This window comes from Bos indicus x Bos taurus, chromosome 18, assembly GCF_003369695.1.
Source record: "Bos indicus x Bos taurus breed Angus x Brahman F1 hybrid chromosome 18, Bos_hybrid_MaternalHap_v2.0, whole genome shotgun sequence".
NCBI classification, from domain to species: Eukaryota; Metazoa; Chordata; class Mammalia; order Artiodactyla; family Bovidae; genus Bos; species Bos indicus x Bos taurus.
This window is the reverse complement of record NC_040093.1, coordinates 4,387,147-4,411,132: the sequence shown is the minus strand read 5'-3', so window position 1 is coordinate 4,411,132 and position 23,986 is coordinate 4,387,147. Positions and strand designations below refer to the sequence as shown.

Below are 23,986 nucleotides of genomic sequence, written 5' to 3'. Positions count from 1 at the left end.
GGTTGGGAGACTCTTTTTAGACTGATGTTCAAACAATATGAAAGAATACCTTTAGGATAGGGGGAAGGGGTAGTTAGGGAGTTTGGGATGGACATGCACACACTGCTATACTTAAAATGGATAACCAACAAGGACATACTGTGGACACAGGGAACTCTGCTCAATGCTATGTGGCAGCCTGGATGGGAGGGGAGTTTGGGAGAGAATGGATACATGTATATCTGTGTGTATATATATATATCTGTTTGGTTGAGTTTTTTTGCAGTCCACCTGAAACTATCACAACATTATTTTTTATAAACTTTTTATAAATTTTATATTACTTTTTTGATATAAATTTTATATAAATATTTTATACATCTGCCTGGGTACAGATATCCAGGCAGGCTGAGATGCGACAGCCTCACAAGAATTGGGTCCCTAGGCAGGTCGAGACATGGCGACCTCCTGGGACCCCTAAACTGGCAGATCTCTGAGCAGGTTGAGGTGTGACAACCTCCTAGGGGCCAGATCCCTAGGCAGGTCAAGGCATGTCGACCTCCTGGGACCCGCAGACTGGAGTTGGGTGCCCCCAAAGTCTCCAGCATGAACAGTGCTGGGTAGGATTAAGGGGTTGTAATCTTAACCCATGGCTGGTTTGTCCACCATGGATGGGAATATACAACATGATGTAAAGCAATCCAAGCCAGTGCCCTGAGACTGGGAACCTGATGAATAAGCCATACGCCTTATTCTCTTATTGCTGATTTCCTCCCCTAGTCCTCACTAGGAGAAGGCAATGGCACCCCACTTCAGTACTCTTGCCTGGAAAATCCCATGGACCGAAGAGCTTGGTAGGCTGCAGTCCATGGGGTTGTTAAGAGTTGGACACGAGTGAAGTGACTTAGCAGCAGCACTCCTCACTAAGAGCAGATTAGAGTGTCTCCAGTGGTAAACATTTCATTGTCATAGACCCACTTTATGTAATAGCAGAAGTAATGACAAAGGAGTAGGTTATCTGGTCCTTTTAGGGGCATTAAGAGTATTTTAGGGGGCAGAGTCCTGGTTGTAGAGGTTAGTAAGTGGCTTAAGAACAAATTGATAAGAGGCAATAGACCACATGTTCCATAAAACTGGAGTGGAGATTTGATCTGGGGGTATGTTTGTAAGGAGAAGGGTGGCAAGGGTTTGTGCCCAAGTGGCCTGCAGTGCTAACTCCCAAAGAGGCAAACATTATCCGTGGAAGCCCAATTGCTCTTGAAGGGATGCCACCAACAGATGGACTTCTAACAGGTGTTATGTGCCTGTCATCTGCCCTAGCAGGGTCCCTGAGAGATGCTCTGGTTGCAGATGTTATAGGAAATACGGAAGATGAAGGCCTGAATATCTAGAGGGATTGGATATTGTACAGTATTTCCCTCCCAAGGGCCGGCTATTTTCTAGTTGTCCCTCCAGAAGGTTGTAGAGGCAACATGGTGGACCCAGATGGGGCTTGGGAAAAGAGTAAGAAACAAAGGAAAGGGAGCAGGGCACAACTTTGAAAGAATGACATAGTGCAGTTGAGTTCATTTCAGTCACTCAGTCGTGTCTGACTCTTTGCAACCCCATGGACTGCAGCACGCCAGGCCTCCCTGTTTATCACCAACTCCCGGGGTTTACTCAAACTCATGTCCATTGAGTCGGTGATGTCATCCAGTCATCTCATCCTCTGTCGTCCCCTTCTCCTCCCACCTTCAATCTTTCCCAGCATCAGGGTCTTTTCAAATGAATCAGTTCTTCACATCATGTGGCCAAAGGATTGGAGTTTCAGCTTCAACATCAGTCCTTCCAATGAATATTCAGGACTGGTTTCCTTTAGGATGGACTGTATGTATCTCCTTGCAGTCCAAGGGACTCTCAACAGTCTTCTCCAACACCATTTAAAACCATCAATTCTTCGACACTCAATTTTCTTTATAGTCCAACTAACATCCATACATGACTCCTGGAAAAACCATAGCTTTGACTACATGGACCTTTGTTGGTATAGTAATGTCTCTGCTTTTTAATATGCTTTTTTTCCAAGGAGCAAGCGTACTTTGATTTCATGGCTGCAGTCACCATCTGCAGTGATTTTGGCACATCCCAAAAATAGTCTGCCACTATTTCCACTGTTTCTGCATCATTTGCCATGAAGTGATGGGACCAGATGCCATGATCTTCGTTTTCTGAATGTTGCCCTTTAAACCAACTTTTTCACTCTCCTCTTTCACTTACATCAAGAGGCTCTTTAGCTCTTTTTCACTTTTTGCCATAAGGGTGGTGTCATCTGCATATCTGAGGTTATTGACATTTCTCCTGGCAATCTTGATTTCAGCTTGTGCTTCATCCAGCCCAGCGTTACTCGTGATGAACTCTGCATATAAGTTAAATAAGCAGGGTGACAATATAAAGCCTTTGACGTACTCCTTTCCTGATTTGGAACCAGTCTGTTGTTCCATATCCAGTTCAAACTGTTGCTTCCTGATCTGAATATAGGCTTCTCAAGAGGCAGGTCAGTTGGTCTGGTATTCCCTTCTCCTTCAGAATTTTCCACAGTTTATTGTAATCCACAGAGTCAAAGGTTTTGGCATAATCAAGGAAGCAGAAATAGATGTTTTTCTAGAATTCTCCTTCTTTTCAATGATCCAATGGATGTTGGCAATTTGTTCTCTGGTTCCTCTGCCTTTTCTAAATCCAGCTGGAACATCTGGAAGTTCACAGTTCATGTATTACTAAAGCCTGGCTTGGAGAATTTTGAGCATTACTTTAGTAGCGTGTGAGATTAGGGCAATTGTGAGGCAGTTTCAGCATTCTTTGGCATTGCCTTTCTCTGGGATTAGAATAAAAACTGACCTTTTCCAGTCCTGTGGCTGAGCTTTCCAAATTTGCTGGCATATTGAGTGCAGCACTTTCACAGCATCAATCATCTTTCAGGGTTTGAAATAGCTCAACTGGAATTCCATCACCTCCACTAGCTTTGTTTCTATGATGCTTCCTAAGGCCCACTTGGCTTCACATTCCAGGATGTCTGGCTCTAGGTGAGTGATCACACCATCGTGATTATCTCAGTCATGAAGATCTTATTTGTACAGTTCTGCTATTCATTCTTCCCACCTCTTCTTGATATCTTCTGCTTCTGTTAGGTCCATAGCATTTCTATCCTTATTGTGCACATCTTTGCATGAAATGTTCCCTTGGCATCTCTAATTTTCTTGAAGAAATCTCTATATTTCCCATTCTGTTGTTTTCCTCTATTTCTTTGCACTGATCACTGAGGAAGGTTTTCTTATCTCTCTTTGCTATCCTTTGACACTCTGCATTCAAATGGGTATATCTCTCCTTTTCTCCTTCACTTTTCACTTCTCTTCTTTTCATAGCTATTTGTAAGGCCTCCTCAGACAGACATTTTGCCTTTTTGCATTTCTTTTCTTGGGGATGGTCTTGATCCCTGTCTCCTGTACAATGTCATGAACCTCCATCCATAGTTCATCAGGCACTCTATAAGATCTAATCCCTTGAATCTATTTCTCACTGCCACTGTATAATTGTAAGGGATTTAAGTTAGGTCATACCTGAATGATCTCGTGCTTTTTCCTACTTTCTTCAATTTAAGTCTGAATTTGGCAATAAGGAGTTCATGATCTGAGCCACAGTCAGCTCCCAGTCTTGCTTTTGCTGACTGTATAGAGCTTCTCTATCTTTGGCTGCAAAGAATATAATCAATCTGATTTTGGTATTGACTATCTGGTGAGAGCCATGTGTAGAACCTTCTCTTGTATTGTTGGAAGAGGGTGTTTGCTATGACCAGTGCGGTTTCTTGGCAGAACTCTATTAGCCTTTCCTCTGCTTCATTCTGTACTCCAAGCCCAAATTTGCCTGTTACTCCCACTCATTAGCATATAAAATCAACCCGCTCGAAAAAATTAACCACACCACATTCCATGGCTGCCCTCACCCTCTGTGATGGCCCACACCCTGTGGAGTGTGCTTCTCTCTGCATCCAGACAAATCCACCTCTTCTTATCACTGTGTCTCTCACTGAATTTTTTGCAATGAGACATCAAGAGCCTGAGCTTCATTAGATCCTGAAGCCAGGCACCATGGGTTTTGGCCAGGCTCAAGTCCATGTCGGATACAACTGAGTGACTAAGCAGAGCACAGAGTCCCTGCCATGTGGATTTGAGCCCCAATCTTAGGTAAATAATTTCAAGCTAAACTTTCAGGAATGGAAAGATGATGACCTGCCCAATACTTTGTAAGCAGTGGCATCGATGGAGAGAGGAGTTGAAGGATGGGAGGAAAAATCAGTGGGAAAAATGTGCTGAGGAATCTCCTTCATAACCTTCCAGAAAATCTGCTAAATACCTGACCTGTGCTCACAGTTTTCATTGGCCTGATCCTTGGCACAAAGAAGCATAAGGACAGAAGTATCCCCACCCTCTTGAGTAAGAGCTACTGGGGCCCAGCAGATAGTGGAGCCTTTGGGACACACTGAGATGCTCTGAAAGTGCTGCACTCAATATGCCAGCAAATTTGGAAAACTCAGCAGCGGCCACAGGACTGGAAAAGGTCAGTTTTCATTCCAATTCCAAAGAAAGGCAATGCCAAATAATGCTCAAACTACCGCACAATTGCACTCATCTCACATGCTAGTAAAGTCATGCTCAAAATTCTCCAAGCCAGGCTTCAGCAATACATGAACCGTGAACTTCCAGATGTTCAAGCTGGTTTTAGAAAAGGCAGAGGAGCCAGAGACCAAATTGCCAACATCTGCTGGATCATCGAAAAAGCAAGAGAGTTCCAGAAAAACATCTATTTCTGCTTTATTGACTATGCCAAAGCCTTTGACTGTGTGGATCACAATAAACTGTGGGAAATTCTTCAAGAGATGGGAATACCAGACCACCTGACCTGCCTCTTGAGAAATTTGTATGCAGGTCAGGAAGCAACAATTAGAACAGGACATGGAACAACAGACTGGTTCCAAACAGGAAAAGGAGTACGTCAAGGCTGTATATTGTCACCCTGCTTATTTAACTTACATGCAGAGTGCATCATGAGAAACACTGGGCTGGGAGAAGCACAAGCTGGAATCAAGATTGCCAGGAGAAATATCAATAACCTTAGATATGCAGATGACACCACCCTTATGGCAGACAGTGAAGAGGAACTAAACAGCCTCTTGATGAAAGTGAAAGAGGAGAGTGAAAAAGTTGGCATAAACCTCAAAATTCAGGAAGCTAAGATCATGGCATCTGGTTCCATCACTTCAGGGGAAATAGATGGGGAAACAGTGGAAACAGTGTCAGACTTTTATTTTGGGGGGCTCCAAGATCACTGCAGATGGTGATTGCAGCCATGAAATTGAAAGACGCTTACTCCTTGGAAGGACAGTTATGACCAACCTAGATAACATATTGAAAAGCAGAGACATTACTTTGCCAACAAAGGTCCATCTAGTCAAGGCTATGGTTTTTCCAGTGGTCATGTATGGATATGAGAGTTGGACTCTGAGGAAAGCTGAGTGCCGAGGAATTGATGCTTTTGAACTCTGGTGTTGGACAGGACTCTTGAGAGTCCCTTGGACTGCAAGGAGACCCAACCAGTCCATTCTGAAGGAGATCAGCCCTGGGATTTCTTTGGAAGGAATGATGCTAAAGCTGAAACTCAAGTACTTTGGCCACCTCATGCAAAGAGTTGACTCATTGGAAAAAACTCTGATGCTGGGAAAGATTGGGGGCGAGAGGAGAAGGGGACGACAGAGGATGAGATGTCTGGATGGCATCACTCACTCGATGGACATGAGTCTGAGTGAACTCCGGGAGTTGGTGATGGACAGGGAGGCCTGGCGTGCTGCGATTCACGGGGTCGCAAAGAGTCGGACACGACTAAGCGACTGAACTGAACTGAGGAGTAGCCCCTGCCAGGGTACCTCAGTTGCACCCACTGCCGCTTGCCTGTTCATCAGGGGTTTGAGGAAACAAGAAACAAGAAATTGTAAAGTAATTAAGATTTTGTTAGCCATATGTCCTACCAGCCATAGGAGCGAGGACCTATTAACTTAACCGGAGGTCCTCTGGAATCTGAGACTGAGCCACGTGAGCTTTCTGCCGAGTTTCTTTTAGCTGTCCTGGTTTCCAGCATGCTTGGCTTCTTGGTACTTCTTCTGTGCTGGATTTTCTTTCCGTTCAGCTTTCACTGCAGGAGCGTTCGCCAAGTTGGGCTTCTCCTGTGGTTGGCCTCCGCTCCACAGGGGCCGAGCCAAGGTTGTTTCAGCCAGGTTAAACCTGAGTCATGGCACCATATATCTTGGGGGAGTTTGTAATTTCCTGGGTTCTGACTCCTCACGACAAAAATTTGAAGCGACGGATGGACCAATGTTACAGCCCTGTGTAAATTTCCTCGGACAGACCAGTGTTACAGCACCATGTAATTTCTTCAGGCTGAACAGTGTTATAGCTCTGTGTTATAGCTCAGTTTTATTTAGAAAGCAAAGGAAAATACATCCTCGAGGCGGGAGGGCAGACCGACCCAAAAGACTTGAAGAGAAGGAAGCCCCCGTCTCAATTTTGGCTCCTCTTTTTATACATTTGTCTCCTCCCCTCTGAGCCTGCCCTTTGTAAATTGGGCTAGCCAGGAGGGCTGTTTGTTTTACCTGAGGTTCTCACTCCAGACCTCAGACCTTCCTTTGTTCTTTTTTTGCCAGCTTTTCCCTCCTTTGTCTTTTAGCCAGCTCCATTCTGGACTCCTTTTTCTTATTCTAACTATCTAACAGTAAAGAATCTGCCAGCAATGCAAGAGATCTCATTGGATCCCTGCATTGGAAAGATACCCTGGAGAAAGAATTGGAAACCCACTCCAGTATTCTTGCCAGGAGAATCCCATGGAGAGAGAAGCCTGAAGAGCTATGGTCCATGGGCTTGCAATGAGTCAGACATGACTGAGCAACTAACACACACAAGGAGTATAATCATATTCTATATGACTTAGGGCCCAGCCTGATGACCTCATAGAATCTTCATTATCTCTTTAACGCCCTACTGTTAGGGGGAGCACACTGATTGAAATGGCCCACCTTAGCCAGGCACCATAGTAACCATTTGCATGAGTTGTTTTATGACAGGAGATCCTGATAAGGAATACGGAACTAGTAAGCCACCACCAACCAGAAGAGTTCGGGAAAGGTCGAAAGGAGACACTGAGTGTCCCTCCACTTTGCAGAATACCTCTTGCTACCATCCATCTTGGCTGAGTAATGCGTGTGCCACCAGGAAAGACTCTGAATTAGGATGATTGGCCAAAGACCACCTGAAAACTAATCCCATCACCCTAAAACCCGAGACTGCAAGCCACGTGGCAGAGCAGTTCTCCTGGGCTCCCTTACCCTACTGCTCTCCACCCGGGTGCCCTTCCCAATAAAATCTCTTACTTTGTCAGCACGTGTCTCCTCTGACAATTCTTTTCCGAATGTTAGACAAGAGCCCAGTTTCGAGCCCTGGAAGGAGTCCCCCTGCCTGCAGCACTATACTGAAAGGTTGTTGCTGAACCATGAAAGATGCTGGGATTCTTGTTCTCTGGAGGAGAGGAATTCCATCCCAGGCCAGTGACAAGGCTTGATTGCTCAGAGCTTTTGTGTGATAAAAATTTATTAAAGTATAAAAGAAATAGACAGAGCTTCTGACATAGACATCAGAAGGGAGCAGAAAGAGTGCCCCCTTGCTAGTCTTTAGCAGGAAGTTACATAGCTACTGCTACTGCTGCTGCTAAGTCTCTTCAGTCGTGTCCGACTCTGTGTGACCCCATAGACGGCAGCCCACCAGGCTCCATAGTCCCTGGGATACTCCAGGCAAGAACACTGGAGTAGGTTGCCATATAGCTACTAGCAGGTTGCTAATTAGAGAAAGGAAATGTCTCAAAACTCAGAGAGTGGTACCAGGCCCCTCATCCACAAAATGCATTCTGAGACAACATTGACACAATGTGAGTCATCCTGGGCCATAAAATGATTGACATGAATCTTGAAGAGGGAAGGTTTCCAATCAAATATATACTTTCCTTAACATAGGAGAATAATTGTATGAGTAAAACATACTGGTTTGCTGAGCCATTTATCGGTTCTGAGTCTTAACTAGAAATGACTTGAAGACAGACAGACTGAAGGTAAATACACAGTTCATTAACATACGTAAGAAAAACATTTCCATAAGAAAAACGGATTCTTAGTTCAAGGTTTGAGAAAAAATAAGTTCAGGTGGAACCAGGTATTGTCATGGCAACACAGAATTTTAAAAGAAACCTCCTCTTAAATTAATTTAGAGAAGGGGGAAAAAATCTGACACTTGTAGTTTGTTTCCTCCTGCCACTTAAGGGACATTAAAAAAATGTCTGACACTTTCAGCCTATTTCTTCCATTTGGAGACCCCTGACCTTTCTGCCTGTTACCCTCTCATCACTAAATAGAGTCATATTCCAAGGTCCTAGGGTTTAGTACTTCAATATATGAATTTGAAAGTGGGGAGATACATTCACTCCCATCACAATTCTGACTACCATTTGCTTTGTAGCACCTAAAACAGTGTCTGGAATACAATAAGTGCTCAGGCATATTTCATGAGCTGCATAACAAAAGAATCACACATACATGTAATAATTTACATGACCCAAGATGGGGAACTTTTTATTTACCAAAAATTATTAAAGGGAGACAACAGTATTTGATTGGGAAAAATAATATTGTTAAACTACTTGGAGTAGAAAATTAGATTTTAAAGCCATGTCTGTAACTGGGCTTCCCTAGTGGCTCAACAGTAAAGAATCTGCCTGTCAATGAAAGAAATGTGGGTTTGACCCCTGGGTTGGGAAGATCTCCTGGAGGGGGAAATGGCAACCCACTCCAATATTACTGTCTGGAGAATCCCATGGACAGTGGAGCCTGATGGGCTACAGTCCATGGGGTTGTGAAAGAATCAGACAAGACTTAGCCACTAAGTAAAGGCAGTCTATGACTAAAGCACCTGCAGTGATAAGCCCATACAATGCAGCTACAGAGTGCACGACAGCTAGAGAGCAGCCCCACTCACTGCAGCTGGAGAAAGACAGTGCACAGCAACAGACTCCTAGTGCAACCAAAAACAAATCAATTAATTACTGGGAGGGAGGAGGGTTGTGAGCTGGGTCCCCTAGTTTTAAACTCTTTCTACTTCAGTGTTCTTGCTGATCAATGAATTCCACTGTCCAGGAAAATAATCAAGAAACACAAGAGAAATGGGAAAATTTTATTTGACCCAAACTGAGGGCTACAGCTTGGGGGCACCCTCTCAGATAGCTCTGGGGAACTGCTCCATTGAAGCACAGTCTTATACCTCATCCAAACGAAGCACATACATCAACATGACAGGGTGTACTCCTTAAAGTTTCAAAAGAAACAGACTTAGTACATAGACAGTGAGACAGTAGGACCCTGGTGTCTGGGAAGGGAACATTATCTTCCAGGGAGTGTTAACATGGATGCCATGAGAAGGGAGTTCTTCGTTCTTATCTTTAAAACAGATGTTCTTTACCTCAGGGTTAAAGATGTGCTGTGAGAGTTGGACAGACTGTCTTAGTTCACACACAGTGCAGCCTAAACCATGGATAAGCCAAAATGACTTCCCCATTCCTCAATATGTGAACATCTTCTCCGTCACAGGATATAAAAATGTTAGAACCTTATGATGCAGAAATTCTACCTTTGAGGCTATAACCATAAGAATTGAAAGCACACTCTGGAAGAGATATTTCTACATCCTTGTTCACAGCAGCATTATTTACAATAACTAAAACATGAAAGCAACCCAAGTACGCACTGATCAAAGAATCGCTAAGTCCCTGTGGTATGTGCATATACTAGAGTATTATTCAGCATTAAAAAGGAGAAGAGTATAACCCATGCTACAACACAGAGGAATCTAGTACACATTCTACTAAGCAAAATAAGCCTGACAGGAAGGGATAAATAAACTTTGATTCCACTGAAATGAGGCACCTGGAGTGCTCAGATTTAGAGAAAGTAGAACAATGAAAGGAGAAAGGCAGGATTGTTGTTGAATGGGTACAGAGTTGATATGTTGCAAGGCGAAAAAAGTTCTGGAGTTTGGTTGCAAAAAATGCAAACGTATTTAATTCTACTGAAATGGACACTTGAAAGTGAAAGTGAAGTCGCTTAGTCAAGTCCAACTCTTTGTGACCCCAAGGACTTTCGCCTACCAGGCTCCTCTGTCCAGGCAAGAGTACTGGAGTGGGTTGCCATTTTCTTCTCCAGGGGATTTTACCGACCCAGATATTGAACCTGGGTCTCCTGCATTGTAGACAGACATCTCACCGTCTAAGCTGCCAGCGAAGTCTTAAAGATGGTTAAAATGGTCAATTTTATGTTATGAATAATAATATAAAAATTAAAAAAATCCTCCCAGAACCACTCCCTGAGAGTAACCACAGAAGGGTCAAGGCTGATAGCTACATGGCAGATGCTCCCCACCCGCCCAGCCTCATCTCCACCCTAACAACGCAGAGGGTAACAGACGTCTTCCTTGCTCAGGACTCCGCTCTTTGGTCCTTAGAGATGTCTCAGCTCCAGTCCTGCATGAATGAACCTCAGCCTCCCTGACTGATCCAGTGCTCCAGGCTCTGCTCCAAGGATCCAGTAAGTCCTGGGTCACCCTCTTCTGTAGGAGACTTGGTGCTGAGTTCACATCCTCCCAAAGAGACCTCTAAATCCCAGAGTGGAGGGGGTCAGCCCGGCTCCTGACTGAGGGTGGACAGACCCATTTTCCAGATGAAAGGAGCTGGGAGTTGTCAGGTTTATGTGGGAATTGGTGATGCAGGGGGCTGGATCAGACCATGGAGATTCTGACTCATTTTTCTTGACTGGCGCTCAAACAGTGTCAAAGTTCCCCCTGGATCAGGGTTTATGCTGTGAGGACCACTGATGTCAGTCTTCTGTGTAGTGTTGACCCTCTGATTCCATAGATTCCTCCTCTAGGGATGCTCCAGTGACTGTAAGGATCTTGAGCATCCATGGATTTTGGTGTCCTCAAAGGAGGGCTGTCTGGTGATTTATATTGAGTCACCATTGGTTTGCTAACCCAGCAACTCTGTGAAGTTGGCTCTATTTCTTCTTATTGGCAGTAAAATTAAAATATGGTGGTAAATTACATATAGCTTAAAATTTGCCATCTTAACCATTTTTAACTATACAGTTCAGTGATGTTAGGTATATTTATATTGTCATGCAACCAATCTCAATAACTCATTTCACATCTTTTTTCTCCTCTTTTCTAAGAAGAAAACTAAAACTGCATCTCTATTAACAACAGTTAATAGAGTTTCACCCTTCATTCGAGCCCCTGGCAAACCACCATTCTACTTTGTCTCTTAGAAGTTGACTCCTCTCAGTTGTTCATAGACATGGAATCATAGCATGTTTTTTTGTGACTGGATTATGTCACTAACCATAATGTCCTCAGTATTCCTCCACACTATAGCATGCATCAGAATTTCCTGTCTCTTTTAGAGAACAGACTTGTGGACACAGAGGGGGAGGGATAAGCTGGGATGAATTGAAAGAGTAGCATTGTCCACACTATAGCATGCATCAGAATTTCCTGTCTCTTTTAGAGAACAGACTTGTGGAAAGAGGGTGAGGGATAAGGTGGGATGAATTGAGAGAGTAGCATTGAAACATATACTACCATATGTAAAAGAGATCACCAGTAGGAATTTGCTATGTGATGCAGGGAGCTCAACCCTGTGATCTGTGACAACCTAGAGGGATGGGATGGAGTCCGGGGATGGGAGGGAGGGTCAAGAGGGAGGGGACATATGCATACCTATGGCTGATTCATGTTGATGTATGGCAGAAAGCAACACAATAGTGCAAAGCAATCATCCTCCAATTAAAAATAAACTTTAAAAAATATATTTGAAAAAAAGAATTTTCTATCTGTTTAATGCTGAATAATATTCCACTGTATTTATCCATTGTGTTTATCCATTCCTTCATGGATGGACATCTGGGTTGCTTCCAACTTTCAGCTATTGTGAATAATGCTGCTAAGGAACACAGGTGTACAAATATGTCTTTAAACCCTATTTTCAATTCTTTGGGGTATACACCCAATGTGGAATTACTGGATAGTGTGGCAAATGTATTTTTCATTTTTGAGGAACCACCATACTGCCTCCATAGCTCCTGCCCCATTTTACATTGCTACTCACAGTGCAGAAAGGTTCAGTAGCAGCATTTGAGCAAGAACAAAACAGTCCAGAGAAAGATATGACTTGTTTAAGAGTGCTGCAGTGTTTGCAGAACCAAGGTTGTATTCATAGTTTCCTGGCTCTTTGAATGCTTGCTCTTAACCAAAATGTTAATCTTGGGCTTTGGACTATCAGGGGTTGAAGCTCCCCTCACAATAACTGGTGGTCACTGGGTCAGACTAGTCTTGCAGAGCAGTGTAGTGAGGAAACATTTCATGCCCCAAATCAGCAGGAAATACAGTCCTGGCATTTCTGATTCAGAATGAACGTTAGTCCCCCCTCCCTCCAGGCACTTGGGAGGCCACTGTAGTTTGATGCTTTGACTGAGCTGGGCTAGAGTCTGTTTAGTTCAGTTCAGTTCAGTCACTCAGTCGTGTCGAACTGTTTGCGACTGGCAGAAAGTGAAGAGGAACTAAAAAGCCTCTTGATGAAAGTGAAAGTGGAGAGTGAAAAAGTTGGCTTAAAGCTCAACTTTGAGAAAACAAAGATCATGGCATCTGGTCCCATCCGTTCATGGGAAATAGATGGGGAAACAGTGGAAACAGTGTCAGACTTTATTTTTTTGCACTCCAAAATCACTGCAGATGGTGACTGCAGCCATGAAATTAACAGACGCTTACTCCTTGAAAGGAAAGTTATGACCAACCTAGATAGCATATTCAAAAGCAGAGACATTACTTTGCCAACAAAGATTCGTCTAGTCAAGGCTATGGTTTTTCCTGTGGTCATGTATGGATGTGAGAGTTGGACTGTGAAGAAGGCTGAGCGCTGGAGAATTGATGCTTTTGAACTGTGGTGTTGGAGAAGACTCTTGAGAGTCCCTTGGACTGCAAGGAGATCCAACCAGTCCATTCTGAAGGAGATCAGCCCTGGTATTTTTTTTGGAAGGAATGATGCTAAAGCTGAAACTGCAGTACTTTGGCCACCTCATGCAAAGAGTTGACTCATTGGAAAAGACTCTGATGCTGGGAAGGATTGGGGCCAAGAGGAGAAGGGGACGACAGAGGATGAGATGGCTGGATGGCATCACTGACTCGATGGACGTGAGTCTGAGTGAACTCCGGGGGTTGGTGATGGACAGGGAGGCCTGGCATGCTGCAATTCATGGGGTGCCTCCCCTCAAATGTCATCTCATTCTGCTCTAGAACAGAGTTCCTATTCCATGTCACTCTGCAAACAATGAAACAGAAAGTGTCCAGGTTTCAGGATCCTTTGTGAAGTAAAGTGCAGAATCTGAGCACTCTGCTCAGCAAGCCTCTAAAAGAGTCACTTCAGCCCTATCAAAGAGGGGAGGAAATAGTGATGATAATTTCCCCTGTTTCGTGGGGCAAAGGAGAACAAAGGTGAAATGTAGTTTCGGAAAAATCAGACAAGCAGGGCTGGTTGATTTCAATTCAAAAATCAGCATTCTTATCCATCCAACTTATACCAATTAAGCACCTATGGTGTGCCCGCCTCTGTGTTGGAAACTTTTGCTTCTGTAGGAGCAGAAGACTTGGCTTTCTAGATTCTTCAGGTGGGCTAACAATTCAGTTGACATAAGACAGATGAACATAGTTTAATATGTACAGGAGCCCCATAAAAATGTTTGAGGCTCAAAGACTGTCAGACAGTTGAGGCTTATATGACCCCCTGAGTTAAGGAGAAAGGGGTGGGGATCTGGGCCTTCAAATGGGAGGAAGACCATGCACAGAAGGATGAGAAGAGCAAGTGCCTGGTGAACAAATGTTTGCCCATTCCAAGCAGGTAAGTCTTTCTGAGATTAAAAAGTTCTCTGTGGTAATAGCTCTCTTCCTGGCATAGGTCCCCTAATCTGAATTATTTTGAACAGTTAAGGGAGAGGTGAAGAGCTTCTCCTGAATGTAATGGGTCTTAATCAACTTTAGCTCAAAACATTTTACTGGTCAAAAGGGCACATTTGGGGAGACATAATCCACTCCATCTCACTTCTTTTCAGGCAAACTTTCCAGTAACTTTGAGACAAATTAGAAGTCTTCTCTATGATTGTAGAAACCAAATCTCAGAGATGGACAGCTTACCCAGTGTGTCCTTTTACCACCTGCTCCATCACTTCCTTACTCCATAGAACTGGACCCCACTGCCAAGGGCGGATGGGCATTCTTAACGGCTTTCTGTCTTCTTTCCTCAGCAGACTGTAGCCTCTTTAACTATGTCTAGGATGGTGCGTCAGTTTGTTCGCCAGTTTGGTCAGAAGCTCATCCGCAAGCTGCCGCTGGAACTCATAGATGAGTCTGAGAGACCCGTGGCTCATCTGAATATCCTAAACCTGGTGATCTTGGGTGTGGGCAGGATGCTGAGAGGTGCCATGTACCTTGTGGCTGGTACAGTGGCCAAGTACATAGCTGGACCAGCAACCATCATCTCGTTCTTGGTGGCTGCCCTGTTTTCTATGTTATCTGGGCTCTGCTATGCTGAATTTGGTGCCTGGGTACCACACTCCGGTTCTGCGTATCGCTACAGCTATGTCATGATGGGTCAACTCTATGCCTTCGTCATTGGCTGGAACCGCATACTTCCCTTAGTCATTGGTGAGATGATGGGGCAGCGAATGGTGTGGGGCTGAAGATTGGGAAACTATGTTGGAGGATTGAGTTCTCAGTCATTCATGAGCACTTTATTCTTGGCCTCATGGAGGGAAGTTGATAATAGTGTCAGGAAGACCCCACAACTGCATTCAACTCGATTCTATCCTATGTCCTTAAATGATGGACCATGAACCCAGGAGGAAATGGAAGTGTAGGGAATGGGTGAGAGGGAGGGATGTCCCACAGGTTCATCCTCTCATCACAGTGAAGTCTTTGCTCAGTTGTTGCCTTCCTGGGGTGCTTCCCTGGTGGTTCAGATGGTAAAGCATCTGCCTGCAATGCGAGAGACCAGCGTTCGATTACTGGGTTGGGAAGATCTCCTGGAGAAGGAAATGGCAATCCACTCCAGCACAAATCCCATGGATGGAGGAGCCTGTGACTCCATGGGGTCGCAAAGAGTCGGACACGACTGATCAGCTTCACTTTCACTTTCACTTTGCCTTCCTGGGATTTTCCTTTACCACTTGATTTTAAATTCCATGCCTTATCCCAGCCCTCCAGTCCCACTTATGTGTTTTCTTTTCTTGTATAACATTGATCTGCTCCTAATGTATTAAAACACCTGACATTTTGGTGAATCATTTGGTTCTACTCTCCCCAACTCATGAAAAGAAACTCTTTGATATTTTGTATTTTGTAGCAGGTATTTATATATACAGGAATTTGTGTATATTTAGGCTTTTTGTATATACAGGTATTTTGTCTGTGTTTTTAGATACTATGGCACATCGATTTTTGTTTGTCAATGAACGCTCCTTCTTCTGCCTCTGCAGGCACTGCCAGCTTGGCCAGGGCCTCGAGTTACATCTTTGACAGCCTGATTGGGAATCACATCTCTCAGGCATTACAGGAAAGTTTCTCTCTGCAGCTGCCTTACTCCCTGGCCACATATGCAGACTTTTTTGCCCTGGGCCTGGTACTGCTGATGACAGGTGAGACAGGGCTCAACAATAGGGTGGGAAGAGCGGGGTGTGGAGTGGGAGCTGGTATAGGAAAGGCTTGACATGGCAGAATGGTGGGGGATTAGAAATAGCAAGAAGGGCTTAGAGACAGAAGCTAAGACATAAACCATTGTGTTTCACACTTGGCACTGTTGACAATTTGGGTTTATCATTCTTTGGTGTACATGGGCTGTCTGTGAATTTTAGTGTTTTTTTAATCATTATTGAGTGTTGAGTATCATCCTTGACCTTTGCTCACTAGATACCAGTGACATCTACCCACCCCAAACTGTGGCAATCAGGATGTCTCCAGACAGTGCCAATCCCTAGGGGATTGGGGAATTTTTGTCCCAATTTTGTCCCTAACCCTAACCCTTGGGGGACAAAATTACCCCCCAGCTGAGATCATGTACTTCGACCAACCAATCTTCCTCTGTAGTGAGGCCAAAGATTTTTTTTTTAATTGAGAGGAAGTTCACATTCACTTTTTTTCACGTAGCATAAAATTAACCACTTTATTGTTTTTCCCAGCTTCAGTGAGGTATAATTGACACACAACATTGTGTAAGATTAAGGTGTACAACATCTTGCTTTGTTAGACTTGTATCTGACAAGATTGCCACAGTAGTTATACACCTCAAAGTGTACAATCATTTAGTACATCTGTAATATTGGGCAACCATCACCTTCCTCTAGTTCCAAACACGTTCATCACCTCAAAAAGGAAACCCTGTTCCCACTGAGCACTGTCTGTTTGTCCACCACCACCAACTGCCAGCCCTGGGCAACTATTTCTCTGCTTCCTGTTGTTGTTCAGTCACTAAGTCATAGCCAACTCTTTGCAACCCCATGGATTAGCATATGCCAAGCTCCTCTGTCCTCCACTATTTTCTGGAGTTTGCTCAAGTTTGTGTCCATTGAGTCAGTGATACTATCCAACTCTGTCACCCTCTTCTACTCCTGCCCTCAATCTTACCCAGCATCAGAATCTTTTCCAATGTGTTGGCTCTGCCCATCAGGTGATCAAAGTTTTGGAGTTTCAGCATCAGTCCTTCCAATGAATATTCAGGGATAATTTCCTTTAGGATTGACTGGTTTGATCCCCTTTCTGCCCAATGGAATCTCAAGAGTCATCTTCAGCACAACTCAAAAGCATCAATTCTTCAGCGCTCAGCCTTCCTTATGGTCCAACTCTATACATGACTATTGGAAAAACTGTAGCTTTGACTATACAGACCTTTGTCAGCAAAGTGATGTCTGTTTTTTAATATGCTATCTAGATTTGTCATAGCTTTCTTGCCAAGGAGCAAGTGTCTTTTAATTTCATGGTTGCAATCACTACCTGCAATGATTTTGGAGCCCAAGAAAAGGAAATCTGTCACTGCTTCCTCCTTTTCCTCTTCTATTCACCAGGAAGTCATGGGACCACATGCTATGACCTTAGCTTTTTGCATGTTGAGTTTTAAGCCAGCTTTTTCACTCTCCTCTTTCACTTTCATCAAGAAGCTCTTTAGTTCTTCTTCGCTTTCTGCCATTAGGGTGATATAATCTCCATATCTGAGATTGTTTTGGTATTTCTCCTGGCAATCTTGATTCCAGTTTGTGCTACATCCAGCCCAGCATTTCACATGATGTACTCTACATATAAGTTAAATAAGCAGGGTGACAATATACGGCCTTGACATACTCCTTTCCCAACTTGGAACCAGTCCATCATTCCATGTCCAGATCTAACTGGTGCTCCTTGACCTGCATACAGATTTCTCAGGAAACAGGTAGAGTGGTCTGGTATTCCCATCTCTTGAAGAATTTTCCATAGTTTGTTGTGATCCACACAGTCAAAGGCTTTGGCGTAGTCAATAAAGCAGAATTAGATGATTTGTCTGTATTCCCCTGCTTTCTCTATGATTCAACGAATGTTGGCAATTTGATCTCTGGTTCCTTTGCATTTTCTTAACTCAGCTGTATATCTGAAAGTTCTTGGTTCACATATTGCTGAAGGCTGACTTGAAGGATTTTTGGCATAACATTGCTATCATTGAAATGAGTGCAATTGTATGGTAGTTTGAACATTCTTTGGCATTGCCCTTCTTTGGAATTGGAAAAACTGATATTTTCTAGTACTGTAGCCACTGCTGAGTTTCCCAGATTTGCTGACATATTGAATTCAGCACTTTCACAGCATCATCTTTTAGGATTTGAAACAGCTCAGCTGGGATTCCATCACCTTCACTAGTTTTATTTGTAGTAATTCTTCCTAAGGGCCACTTGACTTCACACTCCAGGCTGTCTGGTTCTAGGTGAATGACCACACCATAATGGTTATCTGGGCCACTAAGACCTTTTTTATATAGTTCTGGGTGTTCTTGCCACCACTTCTTAATCTTTTTTGCTTCTGTTAGGCCCTTACAAGTTTTGTCCTTTATCATGCCTATCCTTTCATGAAGTGTCCCCTTAGTATCTCCAGTTTTCTTGAAGAGATCTCTATTCTTTCCCATCCTATGGTTTTCTTCTATTTCTTTGCATTGTTCACTTAAGATGACTTTCTTGACTCTCCCTGCTATTCTCTGGAATTCTGCATTCAGTTGGATATATCTTTCCCTTTCTCCTTTGCCTTTCACTTCTCATCTTCCCTCAGCTATTTATAAAGACTCCTCAGACAACCATTTTTAAAATTTATTTATTTATTTTAATTGGAGACTAATTACAATATCGTGGTGGGTTTTGCCATACATTGACATGAATCAGCCAAGGGTATACACGTGTCCCCCCATCCTGAACCCCCTTCCCACCTCACTCCCCATACTATCCCTCAGGGCTGTCCCAGTGCACTGGGTTTGAGTGCCCTATTTCATGCATCAAGCACATTAGTCATCTATTTCACATATGGTAATATACATGTTTCAATGATATTCACTCAAATCATCCCACCCTCACCTTCTCCCACAGAGTCCAAAAGTCTGTTCTTCACATCTGTGTCTCTTTTGCTGTCTCGCATATAGGGTCATCATTACCATCTTTCTAAATTCCATATTTATGCATTAATATACAGTATTGGTGGTTTTTTTTCTGACTTATTTCACTCTGTATAATAGGTTCCACTTTCATCCACCTCATTAGAACTGACTCAAATGCTTTCTTTTTAATGGCTGAGTAATATTCCATTGTCCCTATGTACCACAACTTTCTTATCCATTCATCTGCTGATGGACATCTAGGTTGCTTCCATGTCCTGGCTATTGTTAACAGTGCTGCAATGAAAGTTGGGTTACATGTGTCTCTTTCAAGTCTGGTTTCCCCAGTGTGTATGCCCAGCAGTGGGATTGCTGGGTCATATGGCAGTTCTATTTCCAGTTTTTTAAGGAATCTCCACACTGTTCTCCATAGTGGCTCTAGTAGTTTGTATTCCCAACAACAGTGTAAGAGGGCTCCCTTTTCTCCACACCCTCTCCAGCATTTATTGTTTGTAAGGCTTTTTGATGGCAGCCATTCTGACCAGCATGAGATGATAGCTCATTGTGGTTTTGATTTGCATTTCTCTGATAATGAGTGATGTTGGGCATCTTTTCATGTGTTTGTTAGCCATCTGTATGTCAGGAAACCATTTTGCCTTCTTGCATTTCTTTTCCTTGGGAATGCTTTTGGTCATTGCCTCCTATACAATGATAGGAACCTCTGTCCATAGTTCTTCAGGCAGTCTGCCTACCAGATCTAATTTCTTGAATCTATTTGTCACTTTCACTGTATAATCATAATGGATTTTATTTAGGTCATACCTGAATGGTCTAGTGGTTTTCCCTGCTTTCTTCAGTTTAAGCCTGAATTTTGCAACAAGGAGCTGGTGATCTGAGCCACAGTCACTTCCTGGTCTTGTTTTTGCTGACTGTATAGAGCTTCTCCATCTTCAGCTACCAAGAATACAATCAATCTGATTTCAGTATTGACCTTCTGGTGATGTCCATGTGAGGAGTTTTCTCTTTTTTTATTGGAAAGGGGTGTTTCCATGACCAGTGTGTCCTGCTTTCTGTATCTATGAAAGTACCAATGGTTTGAGTGTTTCATATTACATCTTTCCCACAGGACTACTGCTTCTGGGAGCTCGTGAATTAATCCTGGTTACCAAAATATCCATAGGAACCAACCTTTTGGTTCTCATTTTCATTATCATCACTGGCTTCATTAAGGGAGATCTGCATAACTGGAGGCTCAGAGAACAGGACTACAAACTGAACACATCTGGATCCAGAGACATCTATGGCTTAGGAGGGTAATACTGGCCTTAATATATGGGTGAAGAGCATGCAGAGCTGGTAAAGTGTGGACAAAAGATATCTGGGCTGATGGATCCAGATGAAGCAAGTTCTGGAGCCCAGGACTTGAAGCATGAAGGGAGAAGCTCAGTAGAGATGGCTGAACTCACCTCAACCACGTTCTTTCTCTCTCCTTCTCTCACCGTAGCTTGGGCCTTCTGGGTTCTGGAGGATTTGCACCTTTTGGCTTTGAAGGGATTCTCCAGGGAGCAGCTACATGTTTCTACTATTTTTTTGGTATTGATGCTGTTGCCACTAAAGGTAACATGGCCACTGTGTGTCCCATCTGGGGTTTGGGAACAGACTGGCTGCCCCTGGCTTAAGGGAAACCTCATTGTTGAGTGCAAAAAGGAAGGGGATTTTGCGATTTCATCCCAGTGTGTTTTCCTGACCCAATACTTCTTCCCTTTTGGCAGGGGTAGAAGCTATAAATCCTCGTCGTTCCATCCCCTGGAGCATCATGATCACGATCTTCATCTGCTTTTTAGCCTACTCTGGTGTCTCAGCGGCACTCACCCTCATGGTGCCCTACCACCAGATTCAGCCTCACGACCCTTTGCCACAAGCCATTCTCCATAGTTGGTGGCTCCCCGCCAGATATTTCGTGGCTATTGGCACCCTCTGTGCTCTTATATCCAGGTCAGTGCCATGGTTTTCTCCCTGTCTACTGTCAGATGCTCAGCTCTCCCAAGCCCTAGAATTGGTAGAGAGGACAGAGAGACACCTTACCCCAAGCCAACATGAGAGCAGAAGCCCCGGTCTGTCCTGCTTCTCGACATCCTTACATGTTTCCATTTTCTCTTCCAGACTCTATAGTTCCATGTTCAGAATGCCTCCTTTGATCTACATGATGGCAGAGGACGGGCTCCTTTTCCGGGTACTTACCCGGATCCATGTCCACACAGGCACCCGTGTCGTGGCTATCATGTCTGCTGGAAATCTTACAGGTGAAAAAAAAAAAAAAAAATTGAAACCCACGCTTTAACTTACATATTTCCAGCTGTTTCTCACTCCCTTCCCACCTTGTTTGTGCCCTCATTCTAGGGCTCATGGCGTTACTCTTCACGTTCACAAACCTTGTGGATCTCGTGTCAGTTGGAACCCTGCTCGTTTACTCCCTGGTAGCATTTTCTATTCTTGTCCTCAGGTGAGACCCCACTACACCTCGATAGGGAGTCTTGGGGATTAGTTGGGAGGTAAACGTCTTCTGCCTTCAGCTATCTTCTAAAAGTCCTGCTCTGCTTAAGACAGGATACATGCGAAATAGGCCGTGTGATGTTGGATGAGTAGGGGCTGCTGTTAATATTGTCTTAAAACCTCTAATTCAGGTACCAGCCAGACCAGAATTTAAGCAAGAATGAGAACACAGAGGAGGAAATTGAGATGCCTGTCCCTGATGAACATCCGCTGGACTCTGAACCTGAAGCAAGAAACTCAAACATTCTAAAGAGTCTGTGGTTCCCTATCAGCACCATCCCCACTAGGAAATCTGGCCAGATTGTCTACGGATGTGCCTCACTACTCGGTGAGCAGTGGGATTTCTCTTTGGTCGTTTGCTGAAATTGACAGTATGGTGTTGGAGTGTGTATTTTGTCAACTGAGGAGTCTTGGTGATATGAGGGCCCTTGCTGAGGTGGGCAGCCTGGGGAGAGGTGTGGCCCAAGGTCTTGACATCTTCAGCTTCTGAAGTTGAACCTGTTCTCCTCCACCTTGACCCCTGTAGTTCTCCTGATGATAATCTTGAGCCTGATCCTGGTCCAGTGGTCCAGTCAGGGGTTCTCTGGAGACTCCAAGTACACACCAGTGGCTGTGCTGCTGCTGCTGCTCATCATTGGAGTCACGGTCATCATCTGGAGGCAGCCCCAGAACCCCATTCCTCTTTATTTTAAGGTAAGTGACCTTATGTGCCCAAACTGTCCACCTGGAGTGAACCTGCTTCATGGTCTAAACATCCAGGGAGTGAGGGGAATTGCTAAAACCAATGGACTCTTCCCTGATCCCCCTCAGTACTTTACATACACGGTCTGAGTAGGCACTGAATACACAGTCTGAAGGCTGTTCTTCCTGCCCAAGTGGTTTAGTGTCTCTCACTCAGACGTCTGGGATGTGTTCAGGGATGAACTGACTCTGCCCCACAGGTCCCTGCTCTGCCTGTCTTCCCACTGGTGAGCATCTTTGTGAACATTTACTTGATGATGCAGATAACTTCTGGGACCTGGGCCATATTTGCCATCTGGAATGTGATTGGTAAGTGGCATTCTGGCATAAAGAGACCCCTTGAGTGACTAATCCCAAACTGAGATCCCCTAAACTTCTTGGCCACCATAATAGGAGGCCTATTGGACGTTTGTGACCAGGAAGAGTGCCTACTTATCCTTCTCACTTTCTCATTTCCTTACTAGGATTTCTCATATACTTTGGATACGGGATCCGACACAGCCTGGAGGAGAACGATGAGCAACAACCACCAGCTTCCACCTCCCAGACTCCCGACAAAAACACCCCTAGTCCTGAGTCATCTTAACCACAAGTCATAGATGCTGTGTAGAATCCCTATATACATAGGAGGTGTCTTCTGCTACATGAACACTTTCAGCCGCTATGGAGTGTGAAGGTGTATGCATCTACAGCCCTGTCTTTATTGCCAGTGGACAAAGTCACGTTAATGTTGTCTAACTTTTAAGTAAGCTTTTCAAAGCATGACGTACATACAGAAAAACATATGCTTCTTAAGTGTGCACCAAGACCAATTTTCAAAAAGAAAGTACAACAACATAACCAGCAGGAGAAAGACAATGTCAACCTGGCACCTGAGAAACAACTCCTTGTTCCCATCTCCAGGCTGAGCACGGAGATGTCCACTTGAGGAGGAAACATAGGTAATCATATACTGTGTAAGAGTTACACTTTAAATATTAGGTCATCAATAAGTTTGAAGTAAAAGGTCAGTTTTCATTCCAATCCCAAGAAAGGTAATGCCAAAGAATGTTCAAACTACCAAACAACTGTGCTCATTTCACAGCCTAGCAAAATAATGCTCAAAATCCTAAGCTAGACTTCAGCAGTACATGAACTGACAACTTCCAGATACAAGCTGGGCTTAGAAAAGGTAGTGAACTAGAGATCAAATTGCCTACAATTGTTGGATCACAAAGAAAGCAAGGCAATTCCAGAAAAACATCAAATTCTGCTTCATTAACTATGCCAAACCCTTTGACTCTGTGGACCACAACTAACTGTGGAATATCCTTAAAGAGATGGGAATACCAGACCATCTTACCTGTCTCCTGAGAAACCTGTATGCAGGTCAAAAAGCAACAGTTAGAATCAGACATGGAACGGTGGACTGGTTCAAAACTGGCAAGGGAGTATGATAAGGCTATATATTGTTTCCCTCTTATTTAAATTATATGCAGAGTACATGATGCAAAATGCTGGGCTGGATGAATCACAAGCTGGAATCAAGATTGCCAGGAGAAGTATCAACAACCTCAGATGATACCATCCTAATGACAGAAAGGGAAGAGGAAATAAAGAGTCTCTTGATGAAGGTGAAAGAGGAGAGCAAAGAGCCTGGCTTAACACTTAGTATTCAAAAATACTAAGATCATAGCATCTGGTCCTGTTACTTCCTGGCAAATAGAAGAGGGAAAAGTGGAAGCAGTGACAAATTTTCTTTCCTTTGGCTCCAAAATCACTGCAGACAATGACTGTAGCCATGAAATTTAAAAACACTTGATCCTTGAAAAGAAACCTATGACAAACCTAGACAGCATATTAAAAAGCAGAGAGATTACTTTGCTGACAAAGGTCTGTCTAGTCAAAGCTGCAGTTT

At 43.8% G+C, this 23,986-nt stretch overlaps 1 protein-coding gene across 1 annotated transcript; it reads left to right on the top strand.

The window, feature by feature from the left end:
• Positions 1 to 13,715: 13,715 nt before the first annotated feature.
• LOC113876462 (cationic amino acid transporter 3-like) lies at positions 13,716 to 23,324 on the top strand. Its single transcript, XM_027515718.1, has 11 exons — positions 13,716 to 14,843; positions 15,674 to 15,832; positions 19,922 to 20,108; positions 20,300 to 20,412; positions 20,568 to 20,790; positions 20,959 to 21,076; positions 21,174 to 21,298; positions 21,480 to 21,676; positions 21,875 to 22,041; positions 22,290 to 22,398; positions 22,554 to 23,324. The coding sequence occupies exons 1-11, from the start codon at positions 14,465 to 14,467 to the stop codon at positions 22,673 to 22,675; spliced, it is 1,899 nt and encodes a 632-aa protein (XP_027371519.1). The 5' UTR covers positions 13,716 to 14,464; the 3' UTR covers positions 22,676 to 23,324.
• Positions 23,325 to 23,986: the final 662 nt, after the last annotated feature.